The 13,729-nt window shown below is 41.4% G+C and overlaps 1 protein-coding gene across 4 annotated transcripts in view; it reads right to left on the bottom strand.

The window, feature by feature from the left end:
• Positions 1-13,418, bottom strand: part of LOC148022825 (uncharacterized) — a 60,235-nt gene extending 46,817 nt beyond the window's left edge. The window contains exons 1-5 of one of the 4 annotated variants that reach the window (XM_087695749.1): positions 12,971-13,418; positions 8,670-8,799; positions 6,407-6,562; positions 6,113-6,259; positions 5,764-5,907 (exon numbers count right to left, since the gene is read on the bottom strand). In XM_087695749.1, coding sequence (XP_087551875.1) covers positions 5,764-5,907; positions 6,113-6,259; positions 6,407-6,562; positions 8,670-8,799; positions 12,971-13,257 — 864 coding nt within the window. In that variant the 5' untranslated portion in view covers positions 13,258-13,418. Of the gene's footprint in view, positions 1-5,763; positions 5,908-6,112; positions 6,260-6,406; positions 6,580-8,669; positions 8,800-12,970 lie in introns of all 4 variants that reach the window. The other 3 variants (XM_087695748.1, XM_087695751.1, XM_087695750.1) reach the window with 3 other exon arrangements.
• Positions 13,419-13,729: the final 311 nt, after the last annotated feature.

The following is a 13,729-nucleotide window of genomic DNA, read 5'->3' as shown; positions in this document are numbered from 1 at the left end:
CAATTTCGAGAGGGAGGTATGTCACAAGACTGTAACAACTATTACCTTTTTGTTGATTTCTTTATTACATATTTTATTTGGTTTTTCTTTTTGAAAGGATCCCTCTTGAAATCTAAACGCCTGAGTTGCATGGCCAATATGTGAAACAAACAGGAATGTCTTGTGAGTCAAGACTGGACAGTTAAGGTCCAATACAAGTCTGAAAGAGACTGATGGCACTGTAGATTGGCAAGCCTGGAAGAGACTTGTGAAAGTGTATATGGACAAGTGTGTTAAAGAACTAGCCTGGAAGAGACTAGTTCAAAGTGAAGATGGTCAAATCTCCAAGAGATTAGTCCATGTGGGGTCATCAGTGGAAATTCACTTTCAGTTGAGCTACATTGCAAATTTGGATGTAGCCATAGTCTGCAAAGATGGTCAAAAGACTAGTGGGATGCAATGGAAGCAACTCCTAAAATTTAGGGAGTTACTATTTTTGGACCTCAGAATCTGTTCGCGTCATTATCTTCGTTTTTGTACGAGGATTAATCCTCTGGTCTGTGCCGAGGCCAAATTTTGAACCAAGGATGGAGAATTTTAGACCGGAAGGTTGGAACGGGAAATATCTTCCAGTGTTGCCACTTGGCACAAAGTTGTGCACTTACCTCTTTAAAGAGGGCTGGCGTAAAGTTTTTGGAAAAAAGGGGCTCATTTGTGATGAACAGCTGCAGATGGAGAGCTCTTGAGAGCTGGCCTACCTTGTCTATGATGCACAGAGGGCTGGGCTTGCTCCCTACTTTCTCTCTCTCTCCCTGACAGTATGGTTATGCTGCAGAATCAAGGGCCTTTCTTCTGATTCAGGTACAACTGTGTGGAATATGCTGTTTTTGCATGAGGCAAGAGCCTCCTTTCTCCAAGAACAGGAGCAGTTGTTTGCTGCCCACAAGCAGGAACAGGTGAGGGTGGTAACCTCACCAAGCAAGTGTCTGAAACAACACTGAACCAAAACTGATTCTAGACTGTTCAAAGGGTATTTCAGAGCCCAATTGATGTCAGAATCAAGGGGCACTTGGCACTGATGATGCAGGACAGTACAGGGATCAATATGAGCTGAAAACAGGTTTCAGAACAGGTGAACCAGTATTTACTGTGGGCTGAACAGTACAGGAAACAGTATGAGTTGAAAACAGGTCTCAGAACAGGTCTGAACCAGTAATTACAGCAGTCTGAAATGGTCAAATCTACACTCCAACCAAAAGTTTCAGACTTGGGTAGAGTTTCCCCTCCTGGTCAACTTGTTTTGGGTCAATAATTGTACTGTTATGCTGCCAAATTTCACCCAGAATAGGTGAAAGACAGCTCATTGTAATTTCTCTCTTTCTAAAGATAAAGAAATACCGCAAGGGGCGCCTAACTTAGGGGCCAACAGGGTGTCTGTGTTGCAACAGGAGCATTCTAGCTTCCTGTATTTCTTCTTGATTTTGTGTCTTTAAGTTCAGGTAAAGTGGGCGACTGTGAATCGGGTGAAAGCATTTTTATATTTTGGTTGTACCCTACCGCCCTTCCCAGTGAACAGGCCGGTTACAGGAGATTTATCGACATGACAAGTCTTGGCATCCTACACTTCCTCCTTGGATTGGAGATCTATCATATGGCATAGGGGCTTTTTATTTCCTAGCAAAGATACATCTCCAAGCTTCTTCTTTCGGAGTTCTTGCACCTCGAACACCTCAGTATAATGTTAGAGAACAGGCTATTGGTGCTCCTACCCCTCCTTCCCCTCCGATCAAGGATCAAAGGAGATGGAACTCGAAAGATACACATGCACCTTTTTTTATTGCCTTGTCAGTGAAAAGATCGATCATTCCATACATCCGGTCTTGTAAGACCTCAAAATCAGCATGGAATGTACTTGAGCGTATGTTTGCAACACGTAACAAGGCCAAAATATATTATCTCTATAGAGAGTTGGCCAATGTGAATATGGATGAGGATAATAGCATGACAAATCACCTTACTCACATACAAGATTTGCATGGGCAATTGCTCAATGTGAATGAAGTCATTCGGGATGTTGAATTGGTAAACATCACACTGAAATCTCTTCCAAAGTCGTATCTTGGTTTCCACACCTCTTTGATAGTCTTTGATTTTTATTATTTATTTTTTTTTGGGGGGAAGGGAAGCAACAGCCCCTTACATTTGTGGAGTTAGAAGGCCTCTTGTTGCAAGAGGAACTGACTCGAAAGAATGTTGCATTGCGTTCGGGAGATGTGACTATGCTTTCTAAGTTTAAAGGCAAAGGAAAAGTCAAGCAAAATGCAAAAAATCAACAAAAGGGTGATGCTCGACAGCCATCAAATAAGGGTGTCCAAAACATAGAAAAGTCAAGCAAAATGCAAAAAATCAACGAAAGGGTGATGCTGGACAGCCATCAAATAAGGCTATCCAAAACATAGAAAAGTCTAAAAATAAGAGGAAATGTCATTATTGCAAGAAGCCAGATCACTATATTGATGAATGCCACAATAGATTAGCCAAAGAGAAGAAAAAGGACTCTCGTTTGGTTGTCCAAGAGACATCAGCCAGCAAATCTACTGATGGTGATGCTTCAGCCAACTTTGTGGATGAGGACTATGCATTTCTGGCTTGCAGTTATGATTCTTCAATGGTCAATTCAGCATTTAATACTGCTAAAATGCAACGAACATGGTATTTTAACAGTGGAGTTTCAAAGCACATCACTTCTAAGAAGTATTTGTTTTCCTCTTTGAATTCAGCCCCTATTAGAAAGTGTATTAACGCATGCCCTGACATTCAGTATGCACTATCTTAGGTGAGTAGGTATATGCAGAGCCCATGGATTATACATTGGCAAGCTCTTAAGCGGATCTTTAGATACTTGCAAGGTACTCACTACTCAGTCACATGAATTATTATTTCCCAAGGAGGGAGACTTGTAATTAGAGGCTTATAGTGATTCAGATTAGACTGGTGAAGTAGATGCTAGGTAGTCTACTAGTGGACACTATTTCTTTTTGGGTCGTTCATGCATTTCATGGCTAAGCAAGAAACAACCTATATGGCTACCTCGCCTTGTAAGGCTGAGTATAGGGCAGCCTTCACGCGGCAACAATGGAATGTACATGATTATGCAGATTATTGGCTGATCTACATTTACTATTGGAGGGTCCTACACCCACTTGCTAAGTGTATCATGCTCCACCAAGTCCATGGCATCTCCAAGAGTAGTGATTGTGCAATCTATATCTTCCAAATTCAAGTTGTACTCCATAGGAAAATCATCAAAGATGAGGGGAAAGTCGTAAGAAATTGCTAGCATTCACAATGCCTCATCCTCCCTCACTCCAAGAAATTTATCCATACCATGGAGAAACACAAATTCTTTATTATCGTGATGAAAACTTCACCCATGTTATCAATGTGACAATCTACATTGAGAGTAGAGGGTATGGCCTCTTGCTTCCCTGAGCCACCTCTTGAGGTACTATTCATAGCAATTATAGCCCTATCGACCATAATATCTAGAGCTTTTACTGCTTTTGTAGCCTTTGCTTTCTCTCTAGTATCATCCATTGTTGAAGGCTTTGGATTAGATACATCCTTCAACAAGCCTCCCACATGCTCTTCAACCTCCACTTTGACTACATGGGGATTCTCACCTTCATTGAGTAATAAAACATAAGTGGTGGTCTATGAGAGATAGTCAAAGTCATGCTAATCAAAGGCGTATTCATTGGCCTACCAAGGAGTAAGATATTTGAAGTGGACGGGAGTGAGACTTTGCACAATGGGATGCATAGTATGCTACATACTGAAGAGTGCTCATATAACAGGTGCCACTTGGACAGTGTCCCTTGTGGAAAAATTGTTCACTTGCCCAAGCGTCCTAGTACAAAGATAATAAAATCATGCAATGCATAAGTAAAGGTACAACAGGGGGAAAAGGTTGATGTCAAAGACAGATGCCAAAACCTATAGATTACCAAGAAGAATAGAAACCCCCTCTCAACTTGGATGGCGATGCCGAAGAAGGAAGAGAAGCCTAAGGATGTCAATCTTCATGTGGTGCCGAGAACCCTGAGAATGAAGATGATGAAGCATCTCTAGTAGAAAACCAAGGATAGAATTCACCGCTATGATAGCATTGGGAAAGATCTTGCAAGATCCACCTAGGGAGGAGAAACCTCCATGCTAGTAGAATAGCAAAACTCCAAGTATATGGAACCATGAAAGAAACGGCACACATCTCCTACCTCTAGCTCAAGAAGGATTGGTACAAGCCTATATGTTAGCCCTACACTGAAATACAAAACCTTGCAAAAGAGATCAAAATCTACAAGCACAAAGGTAAATAGTGAGATTCTCCAAAAAACGAAACTGAAAATAAAATAAAAGAAACCAAAGCTAAGTGCAATGCAATGAGTATGTAAGTATCCAATGGAAAAAAGGGGAAAGGCTAAGTAAGTGTGTGGTCACCATCACATACAACGAGACGGGGAAGTGGTCCTAGAAGGTGCAATGGATACCCTAGGAATGAATGCGTAAAGTACAATAGATGTGTGTAACGCAATATTTAATGAAAGTTTCATATTGCACCTTGTTCCTTTTGCCTTGTCCTTGCACCACATAGCCTATACATTTGTCCATTGCATGCCAATGTCAAATCTTTCACTATTTGTGTGATGGTCACTGTTCCAAGGGCTAGGGATACCAAATTTAAGAGTTCATTTTAATCAATTTGTTAAGTCCATTTCTCATGTTGGTGACAACCACTGTCGGTGGACATGAGGTTTCCATTGCATGCCCTTCTCTAGGACCTCCCTACTCCTGAGCGAGCAATTGGCAGACCAAAACATGGGGGGAGGGCTGCTACAGAATTTGGGAGCGGTATGGACACAACTGGGAAAAGGGGCAGGGAGGCAGCAAGAAGATCAGCTGTGGCTACAGGCTTACAGCTGGCTGCAAGGGTGGCAGACAGGAGGCGAGGTGGCAGCAGGAAAAGAGGCCAAGGCAGAACATGCTGGCAGAAGGGGCTGAGAAGGGGCAGGCGGCCAGGACCTGCAGGTGGCCAGGAGGAAGAGGCAGGCAACAGGAGAGACAGCCATGTGGCGAGCCATAGGCAACAGCATGAAGCAGGTAGGTGAGGTGAGATGGTGGCAGTGAGGGCGCGAAGAATGATGTGATAGCAGCACCTGCAGCAGGCAAAAGGAAGCCCGCGTATATTGCAAGTTTATGTATATCATGGTTTGTACAACACGTGTGCACAACTACATCCATTTTTACTACATGCATATGACAAAGTTAACATATACACATGCAAAGAGATGTGTACAATGCATTAGACAGCACTAGTTTGCATAGCATACTGCACATGAAATCTAATATGAGAGCTTTGCATCTAAATCTAGTTACCATCATGAGCAATGTGAAATCATAACATCCTTACAGTGACATGTTCTTGGTTGTAAGCAGGCCATTGTTCTTTATTGTATTCAAGATTATCTAGTGTTAACGCCACAAGGGATCCAGTAGAAATTTTTCCAGCTTCAGCTGTGCGCTGACATCCTTCAGACTTTAGAGGAGAAATCTAATTTCAGTTTATAGTGCAGGCAAAACTACATCCCAAAGAAATTATTAACATGTAGCAACCCAAGCTCATCTGGTCATTGTCCTTAATCAACTCAATGTTTCATTCACATATTCTGATTAAAAGCACTCTGATAAAATGCAGCTAGACAAAATGAATCAGCGTAGTATTACCTGTGTGGCTGCAAGGAATGCCACATTTAAGAAATGAGCTTCCTTCTCCAAAACTTTTACAATCTGTTGATCCACTGAGCTGACTCGCAGATTATGAATAGTTTCTTCAAACTTCCATACTGATGCTTGTGTGCTATTCATAGCCTGTATGGTGTAGGCTCTTTTGAGAAAATTCAGCTCAACACAGAACTACATGCTACGGAAGTTTAAATAAATTCTCCAATAGGAAAAGAAAATCACAAGCACCATCTTTGATGAAAAAGTAAGGGCCTGCAGTTTGCACTTAATATGTGTATAGACTGACATTGGGATACAGCTCGTTATGTGAAGCATGATTGGATTGACATACCTCAATTGTAAACAAATGCTCATCCAGGATTTGCAAGAAACTTTTGAAGGATGTTTCCATCTCCAAATCTTCCTCAGTTTTTCTTGCCTCTAATCCCTCCTTTAAGATTGTTAATGACAAGATCTGATTCTGTGCCTCTCTCAATTGCTGTCACCACAGATAGCAACTGCTTAAAATGCAAACTTGTCCATTCTGCAGAAAAAAGAGATAGAAATCTTCTAGGACCACAATATTCCAGCCTGGAGAGGAGAGAATTTGAGCGCTAAAGCAATAAATGAAATCAATCATACACACATTTTGAAGACCTCTTGCTTCATGCAAAGCAACATTCAGACACTTCTCTTTAAAATCCAGCTCTGTCTGCATCTGGCATACTTCTTGCTTGAGTCTATCCATCTTGTTTTCAATCTCCCATAAGCTGAAAGATTCTGTGCCACTAACGTAGTTTTCCTGAACACAATGGTAGTCTGACATAGTAAACATGAGCAAAACAAAGAAGCTGCATGTACAAAAACTAAAACATGAAGCAAAGTTTAACTGAAACTGAGAAATTGTCAAGCTCAGCTGTAAAGTAATAGATCAGGCCAGGAGGTCACTTTAGTGACTGGTCATATCAGCTACTTGGTTTGCTGTCCTGGGAAAGTGAATGGACTGTGACCAGTAACTTGGTTTGCCATCCTGGGAAAGTGTAGGCTTTTGCCTCCCAGTCTCCATGTGTGCTGGTTTCTCCTATCAACATCCTAGCTTGTGCTGGCACTGTATCTCATGATTCATACCTCTGCATCCAATTTCGTGGCATACATGGTGACATGATATACCGCCTCTATTGGCTGCCAACTGCAGGTGGAAGTCTTCCATCTTCATGGCGACCTGTTTGCCAATAATATGGGGACTTTGAGTTGGAGTTCAGCATACACGAATCAGTTGGTGGTGCCTTTTGCTATCTTTACAGTTCCCTAAGATTGGCAATATCAGTGACAGCATTGGAAGCTAGAGGCATTTGCATTTTGTATATCTAAGGGAGAGTACCAGCTTAACAAGGTCTATGGCACCAGTTGAAGGTCCCAAAAGTCCTGTACTTATTGTTCCTGAGGGCAAAGTTGAACACTATAAGGAGAGACATGAGGGCCCACCTACCTCTAGCTCACTGTGACCCATCACCTCAACTCTATTTCTGATTTCACACACTGCAGTTGCAACATTCTCATTTTGTTTCACTTCTTTCATTGGACTAGGCTGCACATTTGACAATACTCAATTGGCGCTGCCATCTGTACCATCTGTAAGCAGTGTGTCCGTCTTCTCAAACATCCCCCCTCCCTGTTTTTGCTGGCAGCACTTCTAAGGACATAACAACCTTCCAAGAGAGGGGAGGCGGCATGAAGGATTAAGGTGGCTGGGGCAGCAGGCTTCAGGGCAGGCGTCTAGGCGGCAGAAGAATGGCACCAGGGGGCCAGCTGATTGCCAGGGCAGAAACAAAGAGGCAGCAGGGAGGCACCTGGGGGACAGGTGGCAAGGCAGGGCAGCGCAGGAAAGGCAGCACAGGAGAGGCAGGGACAGCTAGGGATGTAGCAGGGCAGAAAGAGCACATGACAAGGGGAAAAGCAGCGGCAGCTGCAGGTACGGAGGACGAGCGCAAACAGCAGCAGCTCAGGAGGGTGGAGGTACGGCTTTTTCAAATCTAAGCAAAGATCAGAACTTAAAAAGCATTCCATGAATGGCTTCGAAAATTTCCAGATAAAAACTTAAGCTCATTTCACCCCTTCCATTTTAGCATCAACTTGGGGATAGCTCTTGAATTTCAAGTAGACTTAAGTACTTTATGTCTAAGTAGCTTCCTATCTTTACATCCGGCATCTGTTCAGATTTGAAGGACTTCAACTCATTATCAGCTTTTGAAGTTTCTCTATACTGGCTGTTTAAATATGGCTTTGACAAGCTGACATGAATTGCTATATGATTCTCCAATGTTTACAGCTCCAACCTAAACATCAACATGATTTAATGATCTCAGGAATTGCTAGGTAGCTTCATAAATCCAACTTTTGAATCCCTTTTATTAGTGAACTGTGTCAAATCAAACCATTCAGTTGTCTGGTAATCTCCTCATATCAAGCAAGGCCCTGTTTTATGTGCAACTAGGAAATGATCAATCTTAAAAATCCTTACAGTGGCTATTCCAGCAAAGCATATGCACAGAAATATTAGAAGCCTTATTCTTTCCTGTTCAAATTTTGTGGTGAAGAAAAAGAATCCTCCTGGTATCTCTTCACAAAGATAAAATAGACAACCTGATTCAGAGTCTCATCGGATGAGAAATAGGCTCACACACACGTGGTCTCAAAATAGCAGCTCAATTTACTTTAAAATGATGTGTGCAAGCATACACACACTTTCATGTAACATGTATACATCACATATATGATGAAAAGAGAGCGTATATAAACATATACCACTAAAAATGTATGTTTCACTAACAAAAAGATAAATAGAGCTTGATAAGCCCAAATTTATGGGCGTCATTTGTAATTAGTTGATAGAAATGGCAAGTGCAAACCTCTTCATATCTGGATAAAGCATCTTCAAGTTTCTCAATGTCCTTCTCAACAGCTTCAAATAAATGAACCTGCGGTTCTATACCTGTATGAGCATCAATCGATATCGATGGCACAAGTAACAAAGGCAACCTGCACACTTACAGAATTTTGGGAAAAATTCAAATTAGTAGCACAAGACATGTTACAAAGTAGCTTCTACTTGCAACCATTGGTAATTTCGTATTATTATATTTAAGTTTCTTAAGCCCGCACTCTAAAGATTATTCATTGTGATTATGGGAGGAACAAAACGAGTTTTGTACTCTTAGGCCATCCTAAGTCTGCTTTTATGCATTCAACATTGAAGTTAAAGTTCAACATTGTTCATGCTTTGTTGAATGTGCAACAATTTACTTTTAGTGCTCCATAATATTGATTGTGAATATTACAAACACTACAATTTGGAATGTGAGACTTGAAAGTTCCATATAGCATGTATTTCACTGCCTTCTACATATGACAAAAACCTCAATCGAATATGTGAATTTGAGAAGTCCCCACGTAAGCTATTTGACTTCTTGTTTCGTGGTTTCAAGTAGCAGGAAGTAGACATATGCAAGGAGTTACAACATTAGCAACTGGGCACCACAAAGCACATGAATTGTTGGGCATCACCAAAACACAATGGGTATAACCAACAGCCATGGTGAAACCAGATTTCCTTCTCGAATAGGGTGGTAGATAACCTAATTTAACACTGATTACAACAAGCATAAAATACACAAATCTGGAAATACACACTTTACAGCTTAATCTTGGACATTGGACACACTAGTGGCCCCAAAAATTGGCATCCCTTGCGGTATTTCTTTAACTTACATTGCTAAAGGTTGAAGTACAGTCAGACGCAGCATGATCTCCTTTGATCTTCAACATATCTTGCTGTCCATTGCAACCAGCAAGCCTTCAAACCAATTTGCCACTTGGTTTGCTTAGGGATTGGCCTGCAATTTGCTCCTCCGAAGACAAACTCTCCCCCAAACTTAATGTTGGCTGGCTAGCCTCTTGAAATTCTTTGAAATTCAAATACTAGGCCCCAATTTCTAAGCACTCTGCACGAGATGACTATCAAACCCTAATTTCTACTGTAAATTAAGGTTTAGCAACAAAAAAATTTCAATTGCAACCTCTGGGGACTAAATTTGTTAAGATCTCTTGAGGGAAGCTGCTGAATTTCAAGTACTAGGCCCCAATTTCTCAGCACTCTGCATGAGGGGACTATCAAACCCTAATTTCCGTTGTAAATTTAGATTTATCGATAGAAATTTTTCAATTGCAACCTCCAAGGACTAAATTTGCTAAGATCTCTTTAGGGAAGCTGTGAATTGGCTAAGAGAATAGTGAGGAAGCTCGAGAGAGGGAAATTTCAAAGTTTCATCGCCAAAATTGGCTGAAATTTAATGCTACCATGCTGTGGATGGCTGATTGACTACAGCCAACAAACCCACATTGGAGCCCAAAATGGCCAAAATGCAATCATCAACCTCTAGGACGATCAATTTTGATATTGCAAGCCTATAGGAGTGGTGAATCTGCAACAACTTGGCCTCTCTCCTCCTCGCTTCCGCTCTCTCCATGCTACAATGAGGTTCCACCAACCTATAAATGCCCTTTAGCCTTTTCCCTCTTGTATGGGAAGGTTTTCCACCTACAATTGTACATGTGCAGGGTGGTGTGTAGTGGAGGGTGTGCAAGGTTCAAGTGCACACAAGCGCAATGCAAGTGTGCATACATACGAGTGCACACGATGCGTAAGTCAATGCAAGTGCCGATGCATGTGTCAATGCACATGCCAATGCACAAGGTTTGAGTTTGGTGCACAATACACAATGGAGTGTACTATGCAATGCACATAGAGGCCAAAACAATAAAAATTCACAGACTTCAAGAATGAAAATAACCATCACTTTGATGTAGCATATACAGGCAGACGCACTGAGTATTACCTTCTCTACCTTGAATCTTCACTCTATTCCCTCCCTTGTAAACAAGGTGGAAAAGAGAGGATACAAGGTGTCAATGGCCCTTCCCCCTGCCCCCACTCTCTCTTTCTTTAGTGCAATCAACCCTTTCCTAGCCAACCAAGCATACCCAATTCAAATCAAAGCATAAACCTTCAATAAATTCTTTCTAATATTAAAACAACAACTGGTTGAAGCTCCTCCTTTGAATGTGCTTGTGGTGGCTAGCTCCTTCTCCTGGCAGTTTCCTCTCTTACCAGCGGCTCTTTAGCTCATCTCTACATCAAGCCATGCTCCAATTATGGGGGATGTGGCAAGATATGAGTGTTTACTACAAAGCGAAGGAAGTGAAAAACGAGGCATCAAGAGAAAAAGCACAAAGCGGAAAAAAGAAAAAGGCACCCTACAAGAAAGTGGGACCAGAAGAAATCTAAAAGCATGGGAACAACGACCAGGAGTACAAGACGCAACCATGGAAGCCGCAAGAAGCCAAAAGTAAGAGGCGCACCTTTAAATATAAAGGCGCAGCCAAAACCTCTGTAAAAGAGCACCAGGCTCCCTCCTGTGCAATTTGTAACCATGAACGGGCAATAGGACTAAGCTAGGAAGAGAGGCGGACAATGGGAAAAAGGGCCTAAGCCACAACCGGACATGTAAGAAAAGGGCCTAAGCCATAGCCGGCCATGTAAGAAAAGGGGGATAAGGGAATGACCGCCCAAAAAGGATTTAGGGTTTTGTATATAAAGTTCAAAAAATGAATGAAAGCTCATTCTTGGTGTGTGGCAAAAAGCTTCTTCTTCTTCTTCTTCTCTTCTCGTCTCCTTGCTTATGCTTGAGTGAGGGAGTGAGGGAGTGTGATAGAGAGAAATGAAATGAAATAAAATGATATATTAACGTCTACAAAAGGCCAAAATGACCTATGAGACCATGAGTTACAATCATGTGTATGATGGTACAACTGTCTGGGCAAAATATGTAGTACAAAGCAAAATAAGAAAGAAAACTAGCTATGGCTATGTGTAAAACATAGAGCTCTATCTAGTAACAATGAGCTCCAAATGAGTACATGGATGCACAAAGCCATCTTGTATCAATCTGTTTGGAATTAAAGAAATCCCTATTTTTCTTTTGTTTGTTGTGTACTAAATATTCCTTGCTCAAATTCTGTACACTACACTGTGTAATTTTTACAAATCACAATAAGCTCTAGGCCAACCATCTGAATGCCACAAGTATCTATGCACCCTTGGTTGTCCTAAAAGCATCATGTGAATGAATAAATCACTAACCAACCAAGTAATAATGGATCTCTTCATGTGTAACTAGAACCATTTACACACTACGATCCCATTTTTTACCCATAACCTCTTTTTGGTCTCTATTGGTTGCTCAACAAAGCACTTCTTCTTGTCAAGCAAAGTGGTAGGCAATGTCTACAATGTTTGAGGTATGTAGGCAAAGCTATACTCCCAATCTTTATGCATATATGACATCACTTTGAAATCCTCCAACCTAGCAGCACAGAACAAAATGTTTTTATGAAAGAAAACATTGTCCACAATTGCATTTACCACTTTCTTCTTCTTTAGATCCTAACCAAGCCCAAGCCTACTTTGGTTATGTTACAATGGGGACACTCTCCCTGCTACTAACGGGATTGGAAAATAGATCACCCCTATATGCAGTGAATATCAAATTCCCTAATGCGAATGCCACTCTAGATATCTCATATGGTGTATTCTCCAACTTTTGTAGACCATTCTCTAACTTTACTGACCTTAGTTCTAGAGTTTAGGCCCCCAAGATTTTTACATGTGAGCTTGTTAAGTCACAATTACTTAGCTCTTTTTGTTCCACTATTTACCTCCTATTACCAGTTAATGTTATAGCTGTGTAGCAGATCTTTCCATTTTCGGCCACTTCTTTAACATTAAGATTATTTGTGTGCATGTTTCAACACTCTTGTTCAAAATAAAATATGGTGCGGCCATATTAGTTGTTATCATTAATAGCCACAATATACCTCACCCACTGCAGTGAGGTATGAGGTGCCTCAGTGCAACCAACAGGCAAGGTAAATGGTATTTCCCTTGCAGAAGCTCGTGGTATTGTTGTCCGAGTTCCTGGGAATTCACAGTGTCTCAAAATTCTTCCAATATGCTCTAATACAAACTAGCAAACGTTGTGCTGATGATGGTGTTGTGAATAGCAGAGAGTATTGCTAATAAGCACATGTCCACGAGCCAAACGAGCAGACCCTGTTGAAATGTAGCATCGGGAATGGGCCAATGGGGGAGTACCTATATTTGTCTTCCTCAGATTCATCGTCCCGTTTGTGATTGGTGTCGAAGTTGGGAGGTATATACTCGATTGAAGCATGGCAAATGTTGTCATGTGGAAGGGATTGACGCCTGCTCTTTGCCTTGGGACTGGTCGAGTCCATCCTGAGACTTCTGAATACCCCCCGATCAAAGGCAAGAACTGTCGTCTCCTCTACAGAACGAGAAGAGCCATGGGAGCAAGTGATATGCCAGCCTGGGGTTACCTTCCCCTGGCAAGACGGTGCCGAGGCTGATAATGCTAGCATCGTACCAACAGATACGAGAGACAGTGAGGGTCCTTTGAAAATGGAGACAAGTGTAAGGTCTTTTGAAGCAAATGGAATTAAGGTTTTTTGTGTCACATTTGCTTCCCTTCTCTTACAAAAACATAGCCTCGAGAGTTTCACAATGATGCCAACCTCACGAAGCGTGATTACCAATGTTGCCAACCATGTTAGGAGTACATGTCACATCTTTATTTAACGAAAATTATATCACTTTGGTGTGACGAGGGATTTCACATTCTGAGCTTTTGAAAAGTTTAGATGCTACTATATGTAGGCGATGCCAAGAGAATCGAATCAAATGAGTCTAATGTTGAAATTATTAGTTTGCCTATGTTATTCATAGACTTATAAATACTTTTTTTTTGTGGATTTTCACAGAGATCTAATATCACTCTGCTTTCAAATCCTCAATTGACACCTAAAGAAAGTTCCTAGTGTTTTTCTTTTCTTT

Source organism: Lygodium microphyllum, chromosome 16, assembly GCF_053477565.2.
Source record: "Lygodium microphyllum isolate KBCC chromosome 16, Lygodium_microphyllum_v1.1.10, whole genome shotgun sequence".
Taxonomy (NCBI): domain Eukaryota; kingdom Viridiplantae; phylum Streptophyta; class Polypodiopsida; order Schizaeales; family Lygodiaceae; genus Lygodium; species Lygodium microphyllum.
The sequence above is the reverse complement of the archived record's forward strand: the minus strand, read 5'-3'. Positions and strand labels throughout refer to the sequence as shown.